At 34.2% G+C, this 18,631-nt stretch overlaps 1 protein-coding gene across 4 annotated transcripts in view; it reads left to right on the plus strand.

The window, feature by feature from the left end:
• DIAPH2 (diaphanous related formin 2) overlaps window positions 1–18,631 on the plus strand; it is an 857,286-nt gene that overhangs the window by 213,037 nt on the left and 625,618 nt on the right. For all 4 annotated transcript variants that reach the window (XM_059909954.1, XM_059909955.1, XM_059909956.1 and 1 more), the window contains 4 exons: window positions 8,739–8,813; window positions 8,893–8,962; window positions 12,968–13,104; window positions 15,761–15,869. In XM_059909954.1, coding sequence (XP_059765937.1) covers window positions 8,739–8,813; window positions 8,893–8,962; window positions 12,968–13,104; window positions 15,761–15,869 — 391 coding nt within the window. The remainder of the gene's footprint in view (window positions 1–8,738; window positions 8,814–8,892; window positions 8,963–12,967; window positions 13,105–15,760; window positions 15,870–18,631) is intronic.

Here is an 18,631-nt window from a genome sequence, read left to right on the forward strand (position 1 = left end):
TTTGTGGTTTGGTTGCAGTTATCCTGTGCTAAAAATATTCAGGAACATTAAATTTCTTTGATCTTTGTCTACATAGCTATCACACTCTATAATGAGTCTTTAATTATATGTTTTTGGAACTGCACCTGTTAGGTGAGAAGGACTGTTGCATTTCTGTTGTTCAGTCATCAAATAGCAATTATCTTTCAACTCTCCTTACCCCTGTTACCATGAAAGAGCATTCATTGACCTTCTCTGCTGCCCACCAGAACCAGTTAGTATAACATGCAGATTGGTGTAGGAAAAAAGGAAATGTGTGGCGGTACGTGCTAATACCTCTCTGTTTTCCTCCTTCCGTTCAAAGAACTTCTTACCTTATTCACAACAGATAAACTTGGTGGCAGCTCTCTTTCATTTCCAGGGTTTATAAATTAGGAATGTGATTTCCTGGAGTAAGTTCATTTTAACAAAATTCCACTACTAAAAGAAATTGGATGTCCTGTGGAGTGCGTGATAGAATTTTAACTTTATTACTTAGCTTAGGAAAATAAACCAATACATTTTTCTTGTGGAAGTTAACATTTTATTATAAGTTTGACTGGTTATATCACTAAGAAGATGACTTAAGTATGGTAACATAATTATATTCACAATTTCAAACATATGAAGAAAATTTAAAATATGACTGGCTTTTGCTTGAATATTTGGAATGCTCTTTCTCCCTGCTTCCCCTCTATTTACTATAAAGACTCTATTTTTAATTTCATTCACATTTTTGGTACATTTTGTTTTCATCATTACATTAGGCTAAGACCACCTCTTATATTTTTCTAAGAATACTTTTTAAAGGAGGGTGGGGAGGAAAATATTCTTTGTTCGGTAGCCTTTTGGGCATTTTAACAGATTTGGACTTAAGCCATTACGACTATCTCCAAAGTATTGATAATTTTGAGAGCTTAAGAAATTGATTTTAATAAATAAGGAACTTTTATCCTTTGAGGGAGAATTTTACTTAAACTATTGCCCTCAGGAGATTTTTATGTAACTCAGGCATTTACAATTTGTTGTGAGCAACTCTTAAAAAAATGTGTGAGTAGCATGAAACGGAGCAGGATTTTTCCAATGAGACCTGATGGGGAGAATAAATGCAGCCAGGTAAAACCCTCTTAAGCAAAAAACAGAGGATATAGGGAAAGATGGAGTGTCTTCTTTGGTGTTTTCTAAGGAAATTGTAATCTGTTTCAATACTGAAGTCAAAACCACTGAGAGCTGGAAAATTGACATATTCAACCTTTTTATGAATCAGGTGAAATAAGTGGTCAGTGAATATCATGCTTCAAAGGGATTTGTACAAATGTCTAGAAATGGCAGTGTTACAAATAATAGATATTCTAAATTGGTCAGAAATAGTTCATGTACTAATCTACCATGATGAATAGTTTCGGAGGACATTGAAATGCCCAAGGGTATTGTATTTACTTTCATGTAGACAAACCTGAGTGGATATATATTTTTTTATCTGGTTAAGACAAAGGCAGTCATAGCATATACAAATCCATGTTGTTTTTCTTGTTAACATTTAACTTTTTCACGGATGTATGTTATTGATAGTGGAATTATCTATGAAGTTGATTTGGCTGAACAAATTATCCTTTAAAAAGGCTGAAAATACTAGGTTTTTCTTGGCTACTGTTTGGAGATACTGATCTGTGGACTGAAGGTATGATACTGTTTGCATTGGGCTGTGCATTGGTTTTAATCACCCAGCACCCTTTTTCTTTCCATAAGGACCTATAACTAAGGTTTGGTTTTAATTTCACTGAAAACATTACATTGGCAACATTGGTATTAAAATGAGATGTTTCCCTGGTATTAAAATATGTAAACACCATTTGCAATCATCTTTAAAGTCTCCTCAACCCTTTGAATTAGTTGTTTCGTGTCTTATAATTTTACCAATTTTCTCAGTTCCCCTAAGAAACTCTGGACTAGTCTTCATTTTATTTGATGTTCCAGTGATTTGGGTTGTAGTATGAGATTACACATGGGAATAGAACACCATTAGAGAGAAATAAAATTCTTTGTACAGAACACATAACCCTCTATACTAGCCTTTAGCACTGTACAAACAGTGATGACATGACTAATATTGGACTTTGGTACATGAGACCAATTGCCTTTACTGCTTATGGGACTCAGGATAGAACTTCCTAATTTTAGCTTTAAGCCTTTTGAAAGAAAGACGTGAATCTGGACAGTCTAATTATAAATGTGCATGCAGTCACTATTTCCTGCTATGTCTGTATTGCGTATAGTATACTGAACTCATCCGTCCACTAATCTGATTTTAAGTTATATTTACATGAACTGTAATTAAATAATTCAGAGTCTGAATATCCAACTTACGGATAAAAGGTTGAAGTTTTTGGAATCTGTGAAGGATTTTCCTTTACGTTAATGTGTGAGGGAGCAGAACATCATTTCCTCGTAAAATAGGCACATTTATGGTTTTCCTCACTTTGTTTTGCCCTGGAGAGCTAGAGAGGGGAGAATCTTGCTTTCTCATGGACTTAGGGTTCAACGAATCCTCTGATACTTTCATTAAATGTAAGATTTTCTTTCCTTTGATCATGCCAATCAGTGTAAGTGGGCCCTTTAAAAATAATGACCTCAGAAGTTCTGAAAGCCTGGGGTAGATTTCTGTTTTAAAACCTTGATATATTTTGATATCTTTCTGTCAGAATTATGCATGAACTATAAATAGACCTCTCTCTCTCTCCATATCCCCTTTCCCCCACCATTGTAATTTCTATGTCTATTTCAGTGTGAATTGGCCAGCATTAATATAGTAATGAATATACACAAAGTTGAATAATAGCAATAAGTTGAAGAAAGCACATGATGTGATGAGTGCCAAATATTTAAATTATGAAATCTTTCCCAAAAAATCAATCAATAGAAGAAGTTTAGTGTCTATTTAGATTCTTCTGCATATTTCATACAATTAAAATACTTTTCAATAAATGAATGGATGAAATGTTATTAAGTGTTAATATTTTTGAAAAGGAGTCTTTAATTTATGCCTAAAATCATACTGTATTTTGGACAAGAAGATTTAAAGAACATTCAAGTTTTTGATTTTTAATATTTTCAGAAATATCTTAATACAAGTTCACTATGCACGATTTCATTTAATAGTCACAAAGGCCTTCTGGGGTACAGGTACTATTCTCATCCCTGTTTTAAAGCTTAGAGGTTTTAAGTAACTGATCAAAAATAACACAGCTAGAATATGACAGAGATGGGATTGGAACCTAGATCTATATCTTCTTCTAAAGCTTATGCACTTAACCATGTCACTCTGCCATCTCACAGAGATATTCCATTGATGAATGGAGGGTTATTTTTCTGACCTTTGAGTAAACTTGGGAAAAGATCTCTAATTTTTAACTTCTTGAGCAATATAGGGATGTTGGACTGCCTTATAGATATAGCCACACCTTTTATACCTAAGGTCAGAAAATACTGTCTCATTGTGGGTCAGTCCTCTTCTTCCCTAGAAAATTTTCCTGGCTTCTTTTTCAGTGTTCAGATCTAATCTTAGACTCTTGCTCACTCGTATGTTAACTGTCCTCACTGATCTTTCTATTGTTTTTGTTTGGGTGGTTCATTTGTTCCACCTGGTCCCCTGTCAAGTCATGGTTACAAATATCACCATGTATGTGTAGCATGTGAAGACAACTCTTTAACGTAGGTAACTTGATAACATAAAATCACCAATATGTTAATACCAAGAAATGAGATTATGGAATCACCAATATGTTAATACCAAGAAATGAGGTTACGGGCTATAGCCCATCTTAAAAATAAAAAAAGTATAAACTACATCTGGTTCTGTTCTTTCCAATAAGCTGCCGTACCTAAATTTGATTGGAAGTTTTAGTTGGAGTCGCCAGATATCTTTCTTTAACAGTATTTGGTAGACTTCTTATGAAGCTTAGGACTTTGAAAGACAAGAAAAACGTGGGTTGAAAAGTACCTATCACACCTAAATGAATGAAGTAAGCTGTTAAATAATACAAAACATGTAATTCTGTGTCTAGACATAGATATGTAGGTTTAAACCCAATACAGTTCTGGAACAACCACTAATTCTTCTTTAATGAGTTATTGCTGGAGCCTCGAGCCAGATGTTACAGGAAACCATGTACTGGTCCTGTTAGTAATTTCTAATGGTATAATTGAAATAAACATGGGCTTTGGAGTCAGACCTAGGTGTGTGGGTGTGAGTCCTAGAACTGATACTTGTTGAATGATGTTTTGCAAGTTACTTAGCTACTTTGCTTCTCAGTTTCTTTATGTGAAAACACTTTTGGGAATGGCTAAAGTCAAAAAGATTGACAATATGAAGTGTTTGAAGGATTTGGAGCAATTAGAGCTGTTACACTTTGCTGAAGGAGTCCCAAATGGTATAGCCACTTTGGAAAGCAGATTTTAAAAATTTAAGCATGCACTTATCATAAGACCCAGCAATTCTACCCCTAGTTATTTTCCCAAGAGAAATGAAAATATATACTTACACAAATACTTACATGTGAATGTTTATAGCAGCTCTATTCATAATCATCAAAACCTGGAAACAACCCAGATATTCATCAACTGATGAATGGATAAACAAATTGTGGTATATCTATACGATAAAAAGGAATGGACTACTGATACATGCAATAACATAGTTGAATATCATAATATTTATGCTAAATTAAAGGAACCAGACACTGAAAGCTGTATACAGTATGATTCCATTTCTAATGACATTCTGGAAAAAACAAAACTATAGGGACACAAACCAGATAAGTGGTTGCCAGGCAACTGGGAGTAAGGAAAAGGGATTGACTACAAAAGGGGAATGAGGGAATATTTTGGTGTGGTGGAAATGTTCTATATCTTGTTTGTGTTAGAGGTTGCATGACTATATTTTGTCAAAATGATGAATTTTACTGTATGTAAATCATATCCCAATAAAAAGAAAGGGAAAAAACCTTGTGTTCAGAGTGGTTATGGAAATTATAAGAGATCATCTTCCTCCCCCATTTTTTCTGCTGCTTGGTTCTTCATTATCCTCTGTTGCTTCTGTGTCTCTTTATAACTTTGGGGTCCATGATAAATTGCAATTTCTTATTTCAAGGCTGAGATACTACAGAAAATTGATGTCTTTATCTGTCTTTTTCTGCAGTCTGAGTCAGATTTTAAACGGAGTGATCAACTGTATTTTTATACTTCTAGGTATTCCAGTTAGTACTGCATAACTCAGAGCTGGAATTGGCAGACTCTGTGAAATATACCAAATATACTTGCTTTGACTGGATTCCTCATCTCTGTTCTGTGGCAGTGGGAGTGTACAGTATGGTTGGGAGGGTATTTAGAGCAATCTTGAATTTTGAGCCTGGAGTCCTGCTTGAGAAAGGCTTCCTCCACTTCTCAGCAAACCATTGTTCTATGCCAGGGGTTCTCAAACTTGAGTGAACATCAGAATCACCTGGAGGAGTAATTAAAACACACATTTCTGGGCTCCACCCACAGAGTTACTGAGTCAGTAGGCCTGGGGTGGAACCAAGAATTTTGTATTTCTAACAAATTTCCAAATGCTGTTGATGCCCCTGGTTTGGGGCACACACCTTGAGAACCACCGATTTATACTTTGGTGTCGCAGTTTCAAAATTCCTGCCTACATACAGTAGCCAACATTTTGTTTATAAACCACTTAATCATTTCATGGCCACTTTTGTATTTGGTAAAACCTAAATATATGTATATTTATATATAGACTATATATATATATATATATATATATATATATATACACACATGTATATGTATGTATAGAGAGACAGACAGACAGTAAGCGTTTGGCTAGAGGCTACAAAGTATTTGATGCTTAAAGACAGAAATGGCAAGACAAAGGAAAAAAAGGTATGGCTAGCTGTACCCCTTCCTCTTCACCTCTTGAGTGTCATCCTACTATATCATAATTATTTTATTCCCCTAGCTACAGGCTCCTTTTGTACTCCCATTCTCTCTACTTTAAAAGCTCTGAGGACTCTTACCAGTCCTCCTCTGCGCACTGCCCTAACATATTCTCAGTTAAGACTTTTCGCTGCCTACTTTGTAATAAATAGGCCCAGCCTCCTCACACTTAGGTTTCATGATTGTATCCAATGTTTTTTTTTTTTTTTTTTCAGACCGATAATAATTTTCACTGAATGAAATCAAAGTACCATCAACTGCCCAAATTGAAACAGTCTGGGATGTGTGGGTGACTGATTTCAAGTGAACAAATAGAAATCATGGTCATGTATCAAACACTTCCCTAGACCAAGAAACAAATAATCCTAATAACTTTAATAGCACTAGGTATAAAAAGAAACGGGTAAAATTTAGAATCTTTAAAGAATTTGTGAGTGTTAAATTTAAGGAAATCATAGATTATTTCATCTTTCCAGATGCCAAAGCAGATACTGAGGGCTGTATATATAAATTTGTTCAGAATTTCTATTATTTTAAGGTTGCTGTAGGGTATTTTCTGCTGTTAGGATATCTGCTGATTTCTCTCTGTGATAGATTAAATACAGTATTTTATGTTTAGAGAGCTGATGTCCTTTTCTCCTTCTCCCACCACCCGACTGATTATCGAGTCTTTAGAGAAAATAGCTCATTGTACTGGTTGATTACATGCCTCAATTGAATAGTAGCTTGCTGCCAATTATCATTACAATGCCATATTGATTTTTTCTCATTTCCGCTGTGAAAATTAAAGCAGAATTTGCTTAAAATGAGTTTCCATATATATTGTGGATGTGATTGGTTCCGAATATTTGAGCTATTTATAAAATGTATTTTCTTCAGTGATCTGTTATTTCTTACTGATAGTCTCTTAGAAATTTAGGTCTCTTCTTTGTTGATAAGCTTTACCTTAGGTAGATATGAAATGTGATTTAAAAACTGTGGAATTGAACTATAGTCATGGTTTAAATATGTAGAGTATAGATTTTAATTATTGCTTCACAGGCATCCTGCTGTATATTAATTTACGTTTGTAAAGTTCTTGGGCAATATGATTCTGCTGATTCTCTTAACCACACAAGTCAGTAAATTTAATTAAATTTTAATTAGCAAATATTTAGTGTCGACTATATGTAATCCATTCTGCTAAGCATTATGGGAGACAGAAAGATGAGTGAGATCATATAACAGTCTTCAGAGAATTTATAATCCAGAAAGGTGGGTAAAGACACTTGTGGTATGAATCATAATGTCAAGTAGTAAGAGATGCACAAACACGGGCATTCAAAGGGAAAATAACACATTTGGATGGAGGACTTACAGGAAAAAAACATTAATGGAGGAATTGACAGTCAAGTTGAGTCTTGATGGGTTGGGAGAGATGGAGTTGGAGTTACCTTCTGGGAAGAAAGAATGAAAAATTAGGTCAAGCAGGGAAATGTAGGGAAGACTCCAGGAAAGAGAATATGTCTGATTTTTATTGGAACATGTAGTCTAAGGCCTGAGGCTGGAAAGGTAGGTTGAGGCTTGATCAGAATCAGGATTTGAAATGTGTTAAATAGTCCAGAGAAAATTTTTGGACAGAAGACTGTGGTAATCTGGCATTTTATAAAATGAATAAAAGAAAAGAATGATGCTGCAGAGACCCTAGTTGGGAGGCTTCTGCCATATTAAAGGAAAGGTAACTAGGGCTAAATTAGAATGGTAGACAATGAAAGGGGGTCATTCTAGAAGTAGAGTAGTAGTAGAGTAGGGTCTTGACAATAAGTCAAATCAAGTTCTCCGTGATCAGTCTTCAAGTCTTTTGTCACACATGGGACTTCATCTCCTGCCATTCTTGCTTGCAAGCCTGCTTGCTCAGCTGTGACCACACAGGTCTCCTCACAGATCCTGGAACATTCCAAGCACACTAGCTACCACCCCAGCACCCTGTTTGCTTTTATTCCCTCTATTAGGAAAGTCCTTATTTCCTTCAAGGCTCTGCTCAAATATCACCTTATCAAATAATCTTTCTCTGACTACACATTAAAAAATAACATCCTGGTTCTCCTTATTCCATTTGCCAAGGTTTATTTCTCTTCATAGTACCAAAGCATTGACATTTTATTATATAGTTATTTATTTATCCTCTGTCTCCCTTTTAGTAGATGGTAAGCTACATGAGGGTAGGGGCTTAGTTTGTTGCCAGTTATATCTCTGTCACCTAGAACATACCTGGTACTTAGTGGGAACTCAATAAATACTTGTTAAATGAATGAACAGAATAAATGCAAAGGTGAAAGAGGTGGCAGATCAAGAAATTATGCCAGTATTTCAAGTCTGAAGGATGCAAGGGATAGTAGTATTATTATCAGAGTGTGGAAGAGGGGAAGAGGAGTTGATTTAGGAGAACAGAGCCATAGGAGAAGAGAAATTTGGCTTTGTAAATTCAGGCTTAAGTATTCGACGCTGGTGAAACAACCAAGGCAGTGCTGTAGAATGGGCAATCTAAAATGTGAAGAGGAGTCTGGGATTGAGGTAAAGATCTCTGAGTCATCCCCATAGAGTCAATAATCAAAGCAATGGGAGTGGAAAAAAGAAGGACAAGCACTATAAAGACAGGATTAACAGATCTGAAAATCAAAATTTAATTTGGGATATTTAATGTTTTAATTATATAAACTTATTTATACTTTTTTTTCTTGTTTATTTAATAGCTGGGTTAACAACTTTGGCCATGAAGGTCTTGGACTCCTGTTGGATGTGCTGGAAAAGCTTCTGGACAAGAAACAGTAAGAATAAACATGAAAAAAAAATCACCACGGGGGAGATTTTTAAGCACAACATAATATGTTTTTTCCTTTTATTCAGGCAAGAAAATATTGACAAGAAGAATCAGTATAAACTTATTCAGTGCCTCAAAGCATTTATGAACAATAAGGTAAGTAGTATTTATTTCTGCCTCTGTCACAAAAGGTGAGAGCTTGCCCGACAGACACTATGAAACAGGCAAAATAGTGGATGCTTACTCAGTTTTCAAAAGGGTCTTTATAATGCAAATCATCATGAGTTTCATTTAAATATTATTTAAAATATACTTTACTTCACAAAATATTTATTGGCAGGTTTTTGCAATCACGCAAATGTCCAAGTCTTGTTCCCAAATCAGATAATACTCTTTTTTTTCCATGGTAGTAGGAAAATTTAAATGGAATAGGTTGAATACCATTTCCTTACAGAGAGTTTTTATTCTAATGTAAAGGACAATTCAAAGCTATGATTTGATTTTTTTTTTTTTTTTTGCTGAGAACATTATAAGGTTAAGATTTTTCTTTCTTTTATGTTCAATTAATGTCAGTGAGTTAACATAAATAAAAGACATTTCTGGCACATACCAGGTTTTTTTTTTGTACCTGTGTGATACCAGTTGCATTATGAGGGACTCTAGGAATGCCAGACAAGGGTTTTTCTTCTAAAAGTAGTCTTTGCTCAGGTTATGAAGTTAAAGTCATTTTTTCTATAAACTTGTTTTGTTACTCTCTTATACATGATTTGTGCTATATTCCTATAGGTAAAATACCACTGACTAATTCACTAATTGAATAATTTCCTTTAGATGGTGTTTTAATAATCTCAAAATATTTATTATAGATAACTAATTATAACAATAACCCAAAACTTGCCAGAAGTGAAATATAGCTATTAATAGCCAATGCAGTAAGATTATCTACTTAAGTAACCTGCAGTCTTTCTTAAGTGTGTGGGATTATATATAAGTATGTGTATATTATACACACATGTATCAGCAAAGAATTTTTTGGCATGTGGAACAGATGGATGCTTGCCAATTGACATGAGTCTCCCGTGTAGAATATACTAATTGTGCTGTTCTTGGAAGTTTCTTCCAGAAAGATTTCCATCAGTACTAGTACAGAATTTCTCAACTTCTGAGCTCTTAGTCTTTGGTGACACAGTTATGCAGAATCTGATACCTAACAAGAAAGCAGTTAATGAACATTGCTTCTCCACAGCTCAAGATGGATCTCTTTTTTCAATTGAGGGAAACAAAGAAATAAAGGAAAGACAACACAGTACTAGAAATCAGGAAATATAGTCCGTGATTTGCCACTAAGTTGTGTGGCCTTTAGAAAATCATTTGACCTCTCTGCCAATCAGTCCCCTCACCTGTAAAATTAGGACTCTGATCTAAATTCTTACTGACTTGAGTAGTCAACTCTTACAGCTTTCCAGGATATAACTGTAATCAGTATAGTTACTAGAGAAAGTGACATTTCCTGTAGAGCCCTTTCCCACGAGACAGAAGTTGATATGTCCATACTTAATTATTTATTACTTAAGAGTTTGGCAGTTTTGAAGAACATGATGGTTTTTTTTTTTTATTAGAGTATAGTTGATTTACAGTGTAGTGTTAGTTTTAGGTGTACAGCAAAGTGATTCAGTTATACGTATACATGTATCTATTCTTTTTTAGATTCTTTTCTCATATAGGTTAGTACTACTCTGTATTAACAGTGAAATCTGACAACATTTCATTGGAACAAAATTGCCATTTCAAGCTAACCTATAGTTAAACACCACACATTTGAATATTTTCATGGTTCCTAATTTATCTTCTAAAAGAATTCAGTGTAGCATTCCCTATGCTATGCAGGAGGTCCTTGTTGGTTATCTATCTTATATGTAATAGTAGTCTTCTGTGTGTGTTCATCCCAAGCTTCTGATTTATCCCTCCCCTCCCACGTTTCCCCTTTGGTAACCATAAGTTTGTTTTCCATACCTGTAAGTCTGTTTCTGTTTTGTAAATAAGTTCATTTGTTTCTTTTCTTTAAATTAGATTCCACATATGAGTGATATATGATATTTGTCTTTGTCTGACGTACTTCACTCAGTATGACAATATCTAGGTCCATCCGTGTTGCTGCACATGGCATTATTTTATTTTTTTAATGGCTGAGTAATATTCCATTTTATGTATGTACCACATCTTCTTTATCTGTCCCTCTGTCGATGGACATTTAGGCTGCTTCCATGTCTTGGCTGTTGTAAATAGTGCTGCAATGAACATTGGGGTGCATGTATCCTTTCGGGTTATGGTTTTCGCTGGATATATGCCTAGGAGTGGGATTGCTGGGGCATGTGGTAGTTATATTTTTAGTTTTTTAAGGAACCTCCATACTGTTCTCCATAGTGGTTGTACCAATTTACATTCCCAATAACAGTGTAAAACATGATAGTTTAACTTAGATTATTCTATACTAAGATTAGGCTTTAGTTAGAGCATGTTAATGTCTTGCACATAGGTGCTAGGAACATGAGTAAATGGTAGGTCTTTTAAATTATAGGCGTGTGAAACAATGGGCATAAAGCACACATTCAAAATACAAAAATATACAGTAATATATCCATTTCGTGTTGGAATGAATTGTCATAATCAAAGAATGAAACTTTCATCTGAAATGACTCATACATCAAATTTGCTGGCCCTGAGGAGTTTTGATTACCTACTTCAAAAACTCTTTTTGCTTATACAATGCATGTAATAATAGGATCATAAAAAGCAGCCCATTGTCCCTCAACTTCCATTGCTGTAATATTGCTCTGATGTTTAGATTGATGGTTTTCCATCATTTCTCATATCTTCATTTTTATTTTGAGTATGTCCCTACACATTACAAACTACTTTTAAATAATAAAATGGAAATTTGAAAAATTAAATGATTTCACTCTCAGTCTAACTGATTTTTAAAGTTATTTTAAGTTTGGTAATTGCATGGTAACCATCTCTCTCAGTTTTACACATCACTTATTTTCCTTACTATTTATTATTTACCAGCTACCTTTATACTTACATAGTCCTTCTGTTTTTCTTTGCTTCTTTTTAATCTCGTCTCTTCCATTTCCTTTTTTTGGTCTTGTCTCTGTAAATTTCCTTATTTATTATGACCTCAAGTAAAGTCATATTTAAGAGCTTTAGCTATGTTTTTTTTAGTCCTGAATTCTTTTAGAAGATAAATTAGAAACCATGAAAATATTCAAATGTGTGGTGTTTAACTAAAGGATAGCTTGAAATGGCAATTTTGCTCCAATGAAATGTCGGATTTCACTGTTAAACTGTAAAAAGAAGCCAACATATTTCATAAGAAATCTGAGAAATACTTTGTGGGACAAAGATCAAAGAAAATATTACCTTCTTCATATAGTGAAAACCTGAGTTTTGGGCTTTCTTCAACATTTTTTTACCTATTCATTCTTATGACGCACACTTGCATGCATATATTCAAGCCTAGAAAATAAATGAAAATGGTGTCTGGCTTCTCTGCCTAGTTGACTGTGACACTTAGTAAAACCCAGGCTCCATTTCTTTCTGTTCATAACTTTTGTAATGCAGCACAACTGCTTGAAAGAGGGAGGCTAAGAGAGAGAAGGTACGGGAAAATCCATACAGAGGTCTACTGCTTCTTTAACTGGCATGTAGTATACAAAAGAGCTTTGCAACGTTTTACCCTTTTTGTTCAACTTAGTTTTCCATACAAACATATTGGAGAATTTAACCATGAGTTCCCGACATCTCCAGGGAGACCCAGTGACATAAGTAGAACTGCTTTAGAAAATCATATCAGTGTGTGCTTTACATATTCTTCTTTGTTGAGAAAATATTGATTGTTCCCATATTTCTTTCAAATTTTTATGGAAGTTTTAGGCAGGCTAATGGAGATCATATCTGACCAAAGGACCAAAACTCCAAGATGCAGTCATTTCAAATAAAAACCAAACAACTGCATTTGAAGAACATTCATCTAATTAAGTAGAACCTCACTGTGGAGGTATTGGTTTTTAGAAAACCATTGTTAAGTTGCTTTTTAAAATTAAAGATGTGTTCCAAAAACATTTTGAATGAAAGTTCATTTTTAAAAATTTTTTTCAGTTTGGATTGCAAAGGATTCTAGGGGATGAAAGAAGCCTTTTACTGTTGGCAAGAGCAGTTGACCCCAAACAACCCAACATGATGACTGAAATAGTAAAAATACTTTCTGCTATTTGTATTGTTGGAGAAGAGAACATGTACGTATTGCTCTATTATTATATTAACTGCATAGAAAATGACACTTGAGAAATTAACAAGTCCTACTTTTGTGCTGTTTCTTCTGATAACTTGCATGAAAATAGTATTAAATTTTAGAAAAAAATATTGGTATTTTTACCTTATCTATTTAGATATTAGCTTTTTTTTTTTTTTGATTCTTTGAAATATAGGTTTAAAAAGATAGAATCCTAATGGGGAGTTCTTCAAAGTTGGATATTCAAAGTGAATGAATAGAATTTTGTCTAGCTGAAGGTAAAGCAATTATTAGAGAAGTGGGAAAAGGTCAGTTAGGGAGTAATTTTGGCTAAACACATACACAGGCACACACATATACACACCATACACAACATACACCCTCACACATGCACGTCACAAAATTTGACTTCCTTAACTGAATTAACTAGATGCTTTATTTTGTACTATAATTTTATTTTATTTTTTTTAACATCTTTATTGGAGTATAACTGCTTTACAATGGTGTGTTAGTTTCTGCTTTATAACAAAATGAATCAGCTATACATATACATATATCCCCATATCTCCTCCCTCTTGCGTCTCCCTCCCACCCTCCCTATCTCACCCCTCTAGGTGGTCACAAAGCACTGAGCTGATCTCCCTGTGCTATGCGGCTGGTTCCCACTAGCTATCTATTTTACATTTGGTAGTGTATATATGTCCATGCCACTCTCTCACTTCGTCCCAGCTTACCCTTCTCCCTCCCCCTGTCCTCAAGTCCATTCTCTATGTCTGCATCTTTATTCCTGTCCTGCCCCTAGGTTCTTCAGAACCAATTTTTTTTTTTTTTTAGATTCCATATGTATGTGTTAGCATACAGTATTTGTTTTTCTCTTTCTGACTTACTTCACTCTGTATGACAGACTCTAGGTCCATCCACCTCAGTACAAATAACTCAATTTCGTTTCTTTTTATGGCTGAGTAATATCCCATTGTATATATGTGACACATCTTCTTTATTCATTCATCTGTCGATGGACACTTAGGTTGCTTCCATGCCCTGGCTATTGTAAATAGTGCTGCAATGAACATTGTGATACATGACTCTCTTTGAATTATGTTTTCTCAGGGTATATGCCCAGTAGTGGGATTGCTGGTTCATATGGTAGTTCTATTTTTAGTTTTTTAAGGAATCTCCATACTGTTCTCCATAGTGGCTGTATCAATTTACATTCCCACCAACAGTGCAAGAGGGTTCCCTTTTCTCCACACCCTCTCCAGCGTTTATTGTTTGTAGATTTCTTGATGATGGCCATTCTGACTGGTGTGAGGTGATACCTCACTGTAGTTTTGATTTGCATTTCTCTAATGATTAGTGATGTTGAGCATCCTTTCTGCCTATGGTAAGTGAAAAGATGAAGCAATATTAATGGAATGAAATTAACTGGTTGGAAAGAACAAAAGGCTGTTGGTAACTACTCAGAGTGCACATAAGTGCCAGTTTCAGCAAGTTGTTGCTGACTATGCATTAGATCATTTCTTCTTATGGAAATAATATTGAGTTAGAAGCAAAATTACAGATTTGATATCCAGTTGGTAAGAAACCATTGTGATAAATAATGTAATACCTGCTACAGACATGAACTAAAATATTTCTTCTGAACACTCTGTGTGGCAGTAATCATTTCAGTTTGAATTAGAATGGGGCAGGCAAAGATTTAAGATTCTTCTAATATGTTGACTTTCTCATACCTCTTGGAATAAAATGAGATGTTGCTTAGTGCTGGTTCGTCCTTCGAAACCAAAAGACAAACACTGAACAAAAATATTATCACACAACATTAAGTCTCAGTTCTCAGTGAGAACAAACTGAGCATGAGATAGCTTATGCAGATAGGCTTCCTTCCTTATGTTTTATAGAAAAATCAGTTTATACACAAGTAAGAAATATTTTTCTAGTCTGTTAGGTTTTCAGTACTTAATTCATATAATACACCCTACCCTGGTATATTTTATGACTTAATTATAATTTCAGATATAGTTTGATAATAGTAGTATACTACATAGAGGTTAATTTGATTCAGACACTGTACAGAGATAGTTTCCAATATTTTTGTTCAGGTGAATAAGTTTCTTGTGCTCGGTGATTATAGATGCTTCCCTAATTTACTGGGCTTTCTCTTTTAGGTTTTTTTCCTTGTTCCATTTTCAAAGAATCCTGGAGTTTTTTTTTAAGTTCTTTAAAAAATATTTATGCTTTTCAGCACTTTATTATAAAATTATAGTCCGTTTACACTTGAATAAACTTTGAATAATTTTAAATGCCATATCATGTTTAAGTGACATTAATATCTATGTTAACACATGAAATATCAAAACCTGAAACTTAAAATTTTAATGTTTATCAATTAAGTTTTTTTTTTAAATGTCACCCAGAAAAATTATTTTCCTCAAGACTTTCAAATCGAATTTTCATTTTGGTGCCCTAAAGTTATTTAACTCTATCAACATTTGACTTGTAGAAATATGTAGACAAGAACACAATTCTTAAATTGTAGTGGTCTATGTAAAAACATCAAGCACCAGAAAGAAAACAGGGAAGACTGTATAAGGGATAACCCATATTCATATAGTATGTGTAAGATGTATTTCTCATTTCTATTTTTTTTTTTTCTATAGTCTAGATAAACTTTTAGGGGCTATAACTACAGCAGCAGAACGAAATAACAGAGAACGATTTTCACCAATTGTGGAAGGATTAGAAAACCATGAAGCTTTGCAATTACAGGTGAGTTAGTTTTGTCTTAAATTGCTTCCGGGGTTATATTTAGAGTACTCTTTTTGTATGACACCAACTCCATTTTAGGTAGCATTTAAATAGAAGGGAACATAAAAATGAAATTCTTCCTGTTGCTCGGTCATTCATAGAAGCTAAAGTTTTGTCTGTGAAAATGGCAATTTGTTTAAAATTAGGAAAAGTACTTTGAATTATTATAAATATGATGATCATGATTATCATAAATATTTGGGTTGAAATTTAGTAATTATTGTAATAAGCTATGGAAAGTAAAGCCTTAGCAATAATCAGGACAAGAGGGCAAACAGTTCAGCCAGCGCCATTATCCTGAGGGTTAATGAAGTCTGTGTGGACTTGTTGTAGAAATTTAAGAAAACTAAACACATCTCTTTTTTTGTGCCATTCACACAGCATTCAGAAGTTTCACTGCCCAGAATAGGGAGGATTGAATTGCAGCTCTTAGGTCATGGTCTGTCTCATAGCCCTGTGTAGACCCAGCCTACATGTCTTCTTTAGAAAATGACAAAATTTGCTATCTTTTCTTAGATGGTTTCAGGAAATGAGCCATTTTATGAAAGATAACTTTGTTCTTTAGTAATGAGAACTCTTATTTATTGACCATACTTATTGTGTGAGATCCTGGACTAAACATTTGAATTTACATATACTATCTAGTTTAATTCTCACAACTCGGCTATGTAGGTACTATTATTATCTCCATTTTGCTTATGAGACAAATAGGCTGAGATTAAATAACTTGTCTAAGGTGCCACAGCTTGTAAGTGGGACAGTCAAATTTGATGCCAGGTTTGTTAGTCTGTGATGCCCATCTCTTTCTTTTAGACAGTGTTTAGCATTTAATGTACCATGGGAAACACTTTCTGAAATATTTTTTAAACTCTTGTAGTGTCATTCAACAAAGAGAACATGGGTCCATGTTTATTTTATGAAATTATTTAGTAGTGAGTGTTTAAATATTAAAATTTCTTATCCGATATAAAAACAAAGAGTTTCTTTTCCCCTTTTTAATTTTATTGTTAAGTGTCGTTACCTGTTTTCACCAGAGTTTCAAACTACAGCAGATAGATAATTTGGCTTGGCCAAAGAAAATACTGTAGTGTTACAAAACTATAATCCCTTTCCAAATACTTGAAGAAATTTGTTAATTGTTACTTCTACTCCAACTATGATGAGCATTTCGGATAGACTTTTATGGTGTGCCTTTTATGGCCAGTGTATTACATTTTTTAATGCTTGGGGGATTTCCTTTCAGTGCTTTCCTTTTTTAAATATACTTCTTATTATACAGTTTATCTCAATAAAATTTAACATCGCTACTGAAAGGTTTGGAAACTGTGTTTTTTAAGATGACTTCTTGAAATCTTTGTTCTTGTTCCTGTGCTTGGGCTTACCTAACTAAATCTCATTGACTTTCAGTTGTATGTAGGCATTTGTACTTGTCTTGCAAAGTTTGCTTAGGAGGAATTAAGTGCTTTATCTATATTCAAAGTTTTCGTTCCTCACTCAGATCACTCACTCACTCAAAATCACATAGCTGTTGAGAGGTAGAGCTATGATTTGAAGCCAGGTCTATGTGATGCCAACATTTGTATACTGTATTATCTGACCTTTAAATGACACCCCTGCCATAGAATAGTTCAGCCCACACAATGAGGTGGGAATAACATTTGCTAGCCTTCACGAAGCTGGACTGAATGGAATGATAAAGTGGCAAGTTTTTAACAAGTAACATGGAAGTATCATAGATGTCTTGCTAGGTATTCAAGAAATTGTTGAATACTGATTATAGATGCAAACATATGCAAATCACAATTTGAAATTTCCTATTTTAATGAGGTACAAAAGTTAGTGATTTGTTATATACAGAGCCTGGTACTCTCAGAAGAATTGTGAAGTGGGTTTGTTTATTTGGATTATTTCACGTGGATGAAAAAAAATATCTAAAAGTTCAAAAATATATTCAGAATACAGAATGAAAAACAAAAGTTTAAAATCTGTTGTTTAAAGAATAAAATGAGTGCCGTCTTTTAACAGAATTACTTTTCTATTTCTGTAGTGCCCTGAGACTTCTCAAAATGTTATTACAGTCTGAGGAAGTAATTCTGTTAAAATACAGGACTAATTATATTTTTAAATAATAAGTACATACCTCCCCCCGCCCCTGCTTTTTGGATTCCAAAAGGTTATTAAGTTCTCACAGAGGTTTTCTAGCTCATATTTAAAGTGAAATTTTGTACCTGTGATAGGAGTTTTATTATCTTCAGTAGTTCAAGAAATAGACAATAAATCATATATCTTCATATGTTCTCTGTTCATTGACTTTCCTTCAGCTGAGTAGCCTTCTCAAGTCTCCCCCACACTACAGTGCCTTCTTTTGATCCTACTTATCCTTCGAAGTAGCTTCTCATCTTTCTTTTTCATTTTATAGTCTAAGTCTCTAAAAGAATCATCCATACTTGTTTTCTCTGTTTCCTAAATTACCTTTCACAACTCAACTTTTTCACAGTTCTTCAAAAGGTTGACAATGATCTTTGAATTTCAAAGTCCAGTGGCTTCTTTCCAATCCTGATTGCTTGGCTCTACTGGTCACTCCCTCCTTGAAAATTTTCCTGCCTTTGGCTTTCTAGGCACCATCCTCTCCTTGCTCGCTGACTACCTCTAACTGTTCTTTCTCTGTCTTCTTCGTGCGTTTCTTCTTACTTCTTGGCTATTTTATTCTTTATGTTCTTTTC

The sequence above is a fragment of the Balaenoptera ricei genome, chromosome X, assembly GCF_028023285.1.
Source record: "Balaenoptera ricei isolate mBalRic1 chromosome X, mBalRic1.hap2, whole genome shotgun sequence".
Classification (NCBI taxonomy): Eukaryota; Metazoa; Chordata; class Mammalia; order Artiodactyla; family Balaenopteridae; genus Balaenoptera; species Balaenoptera ricei.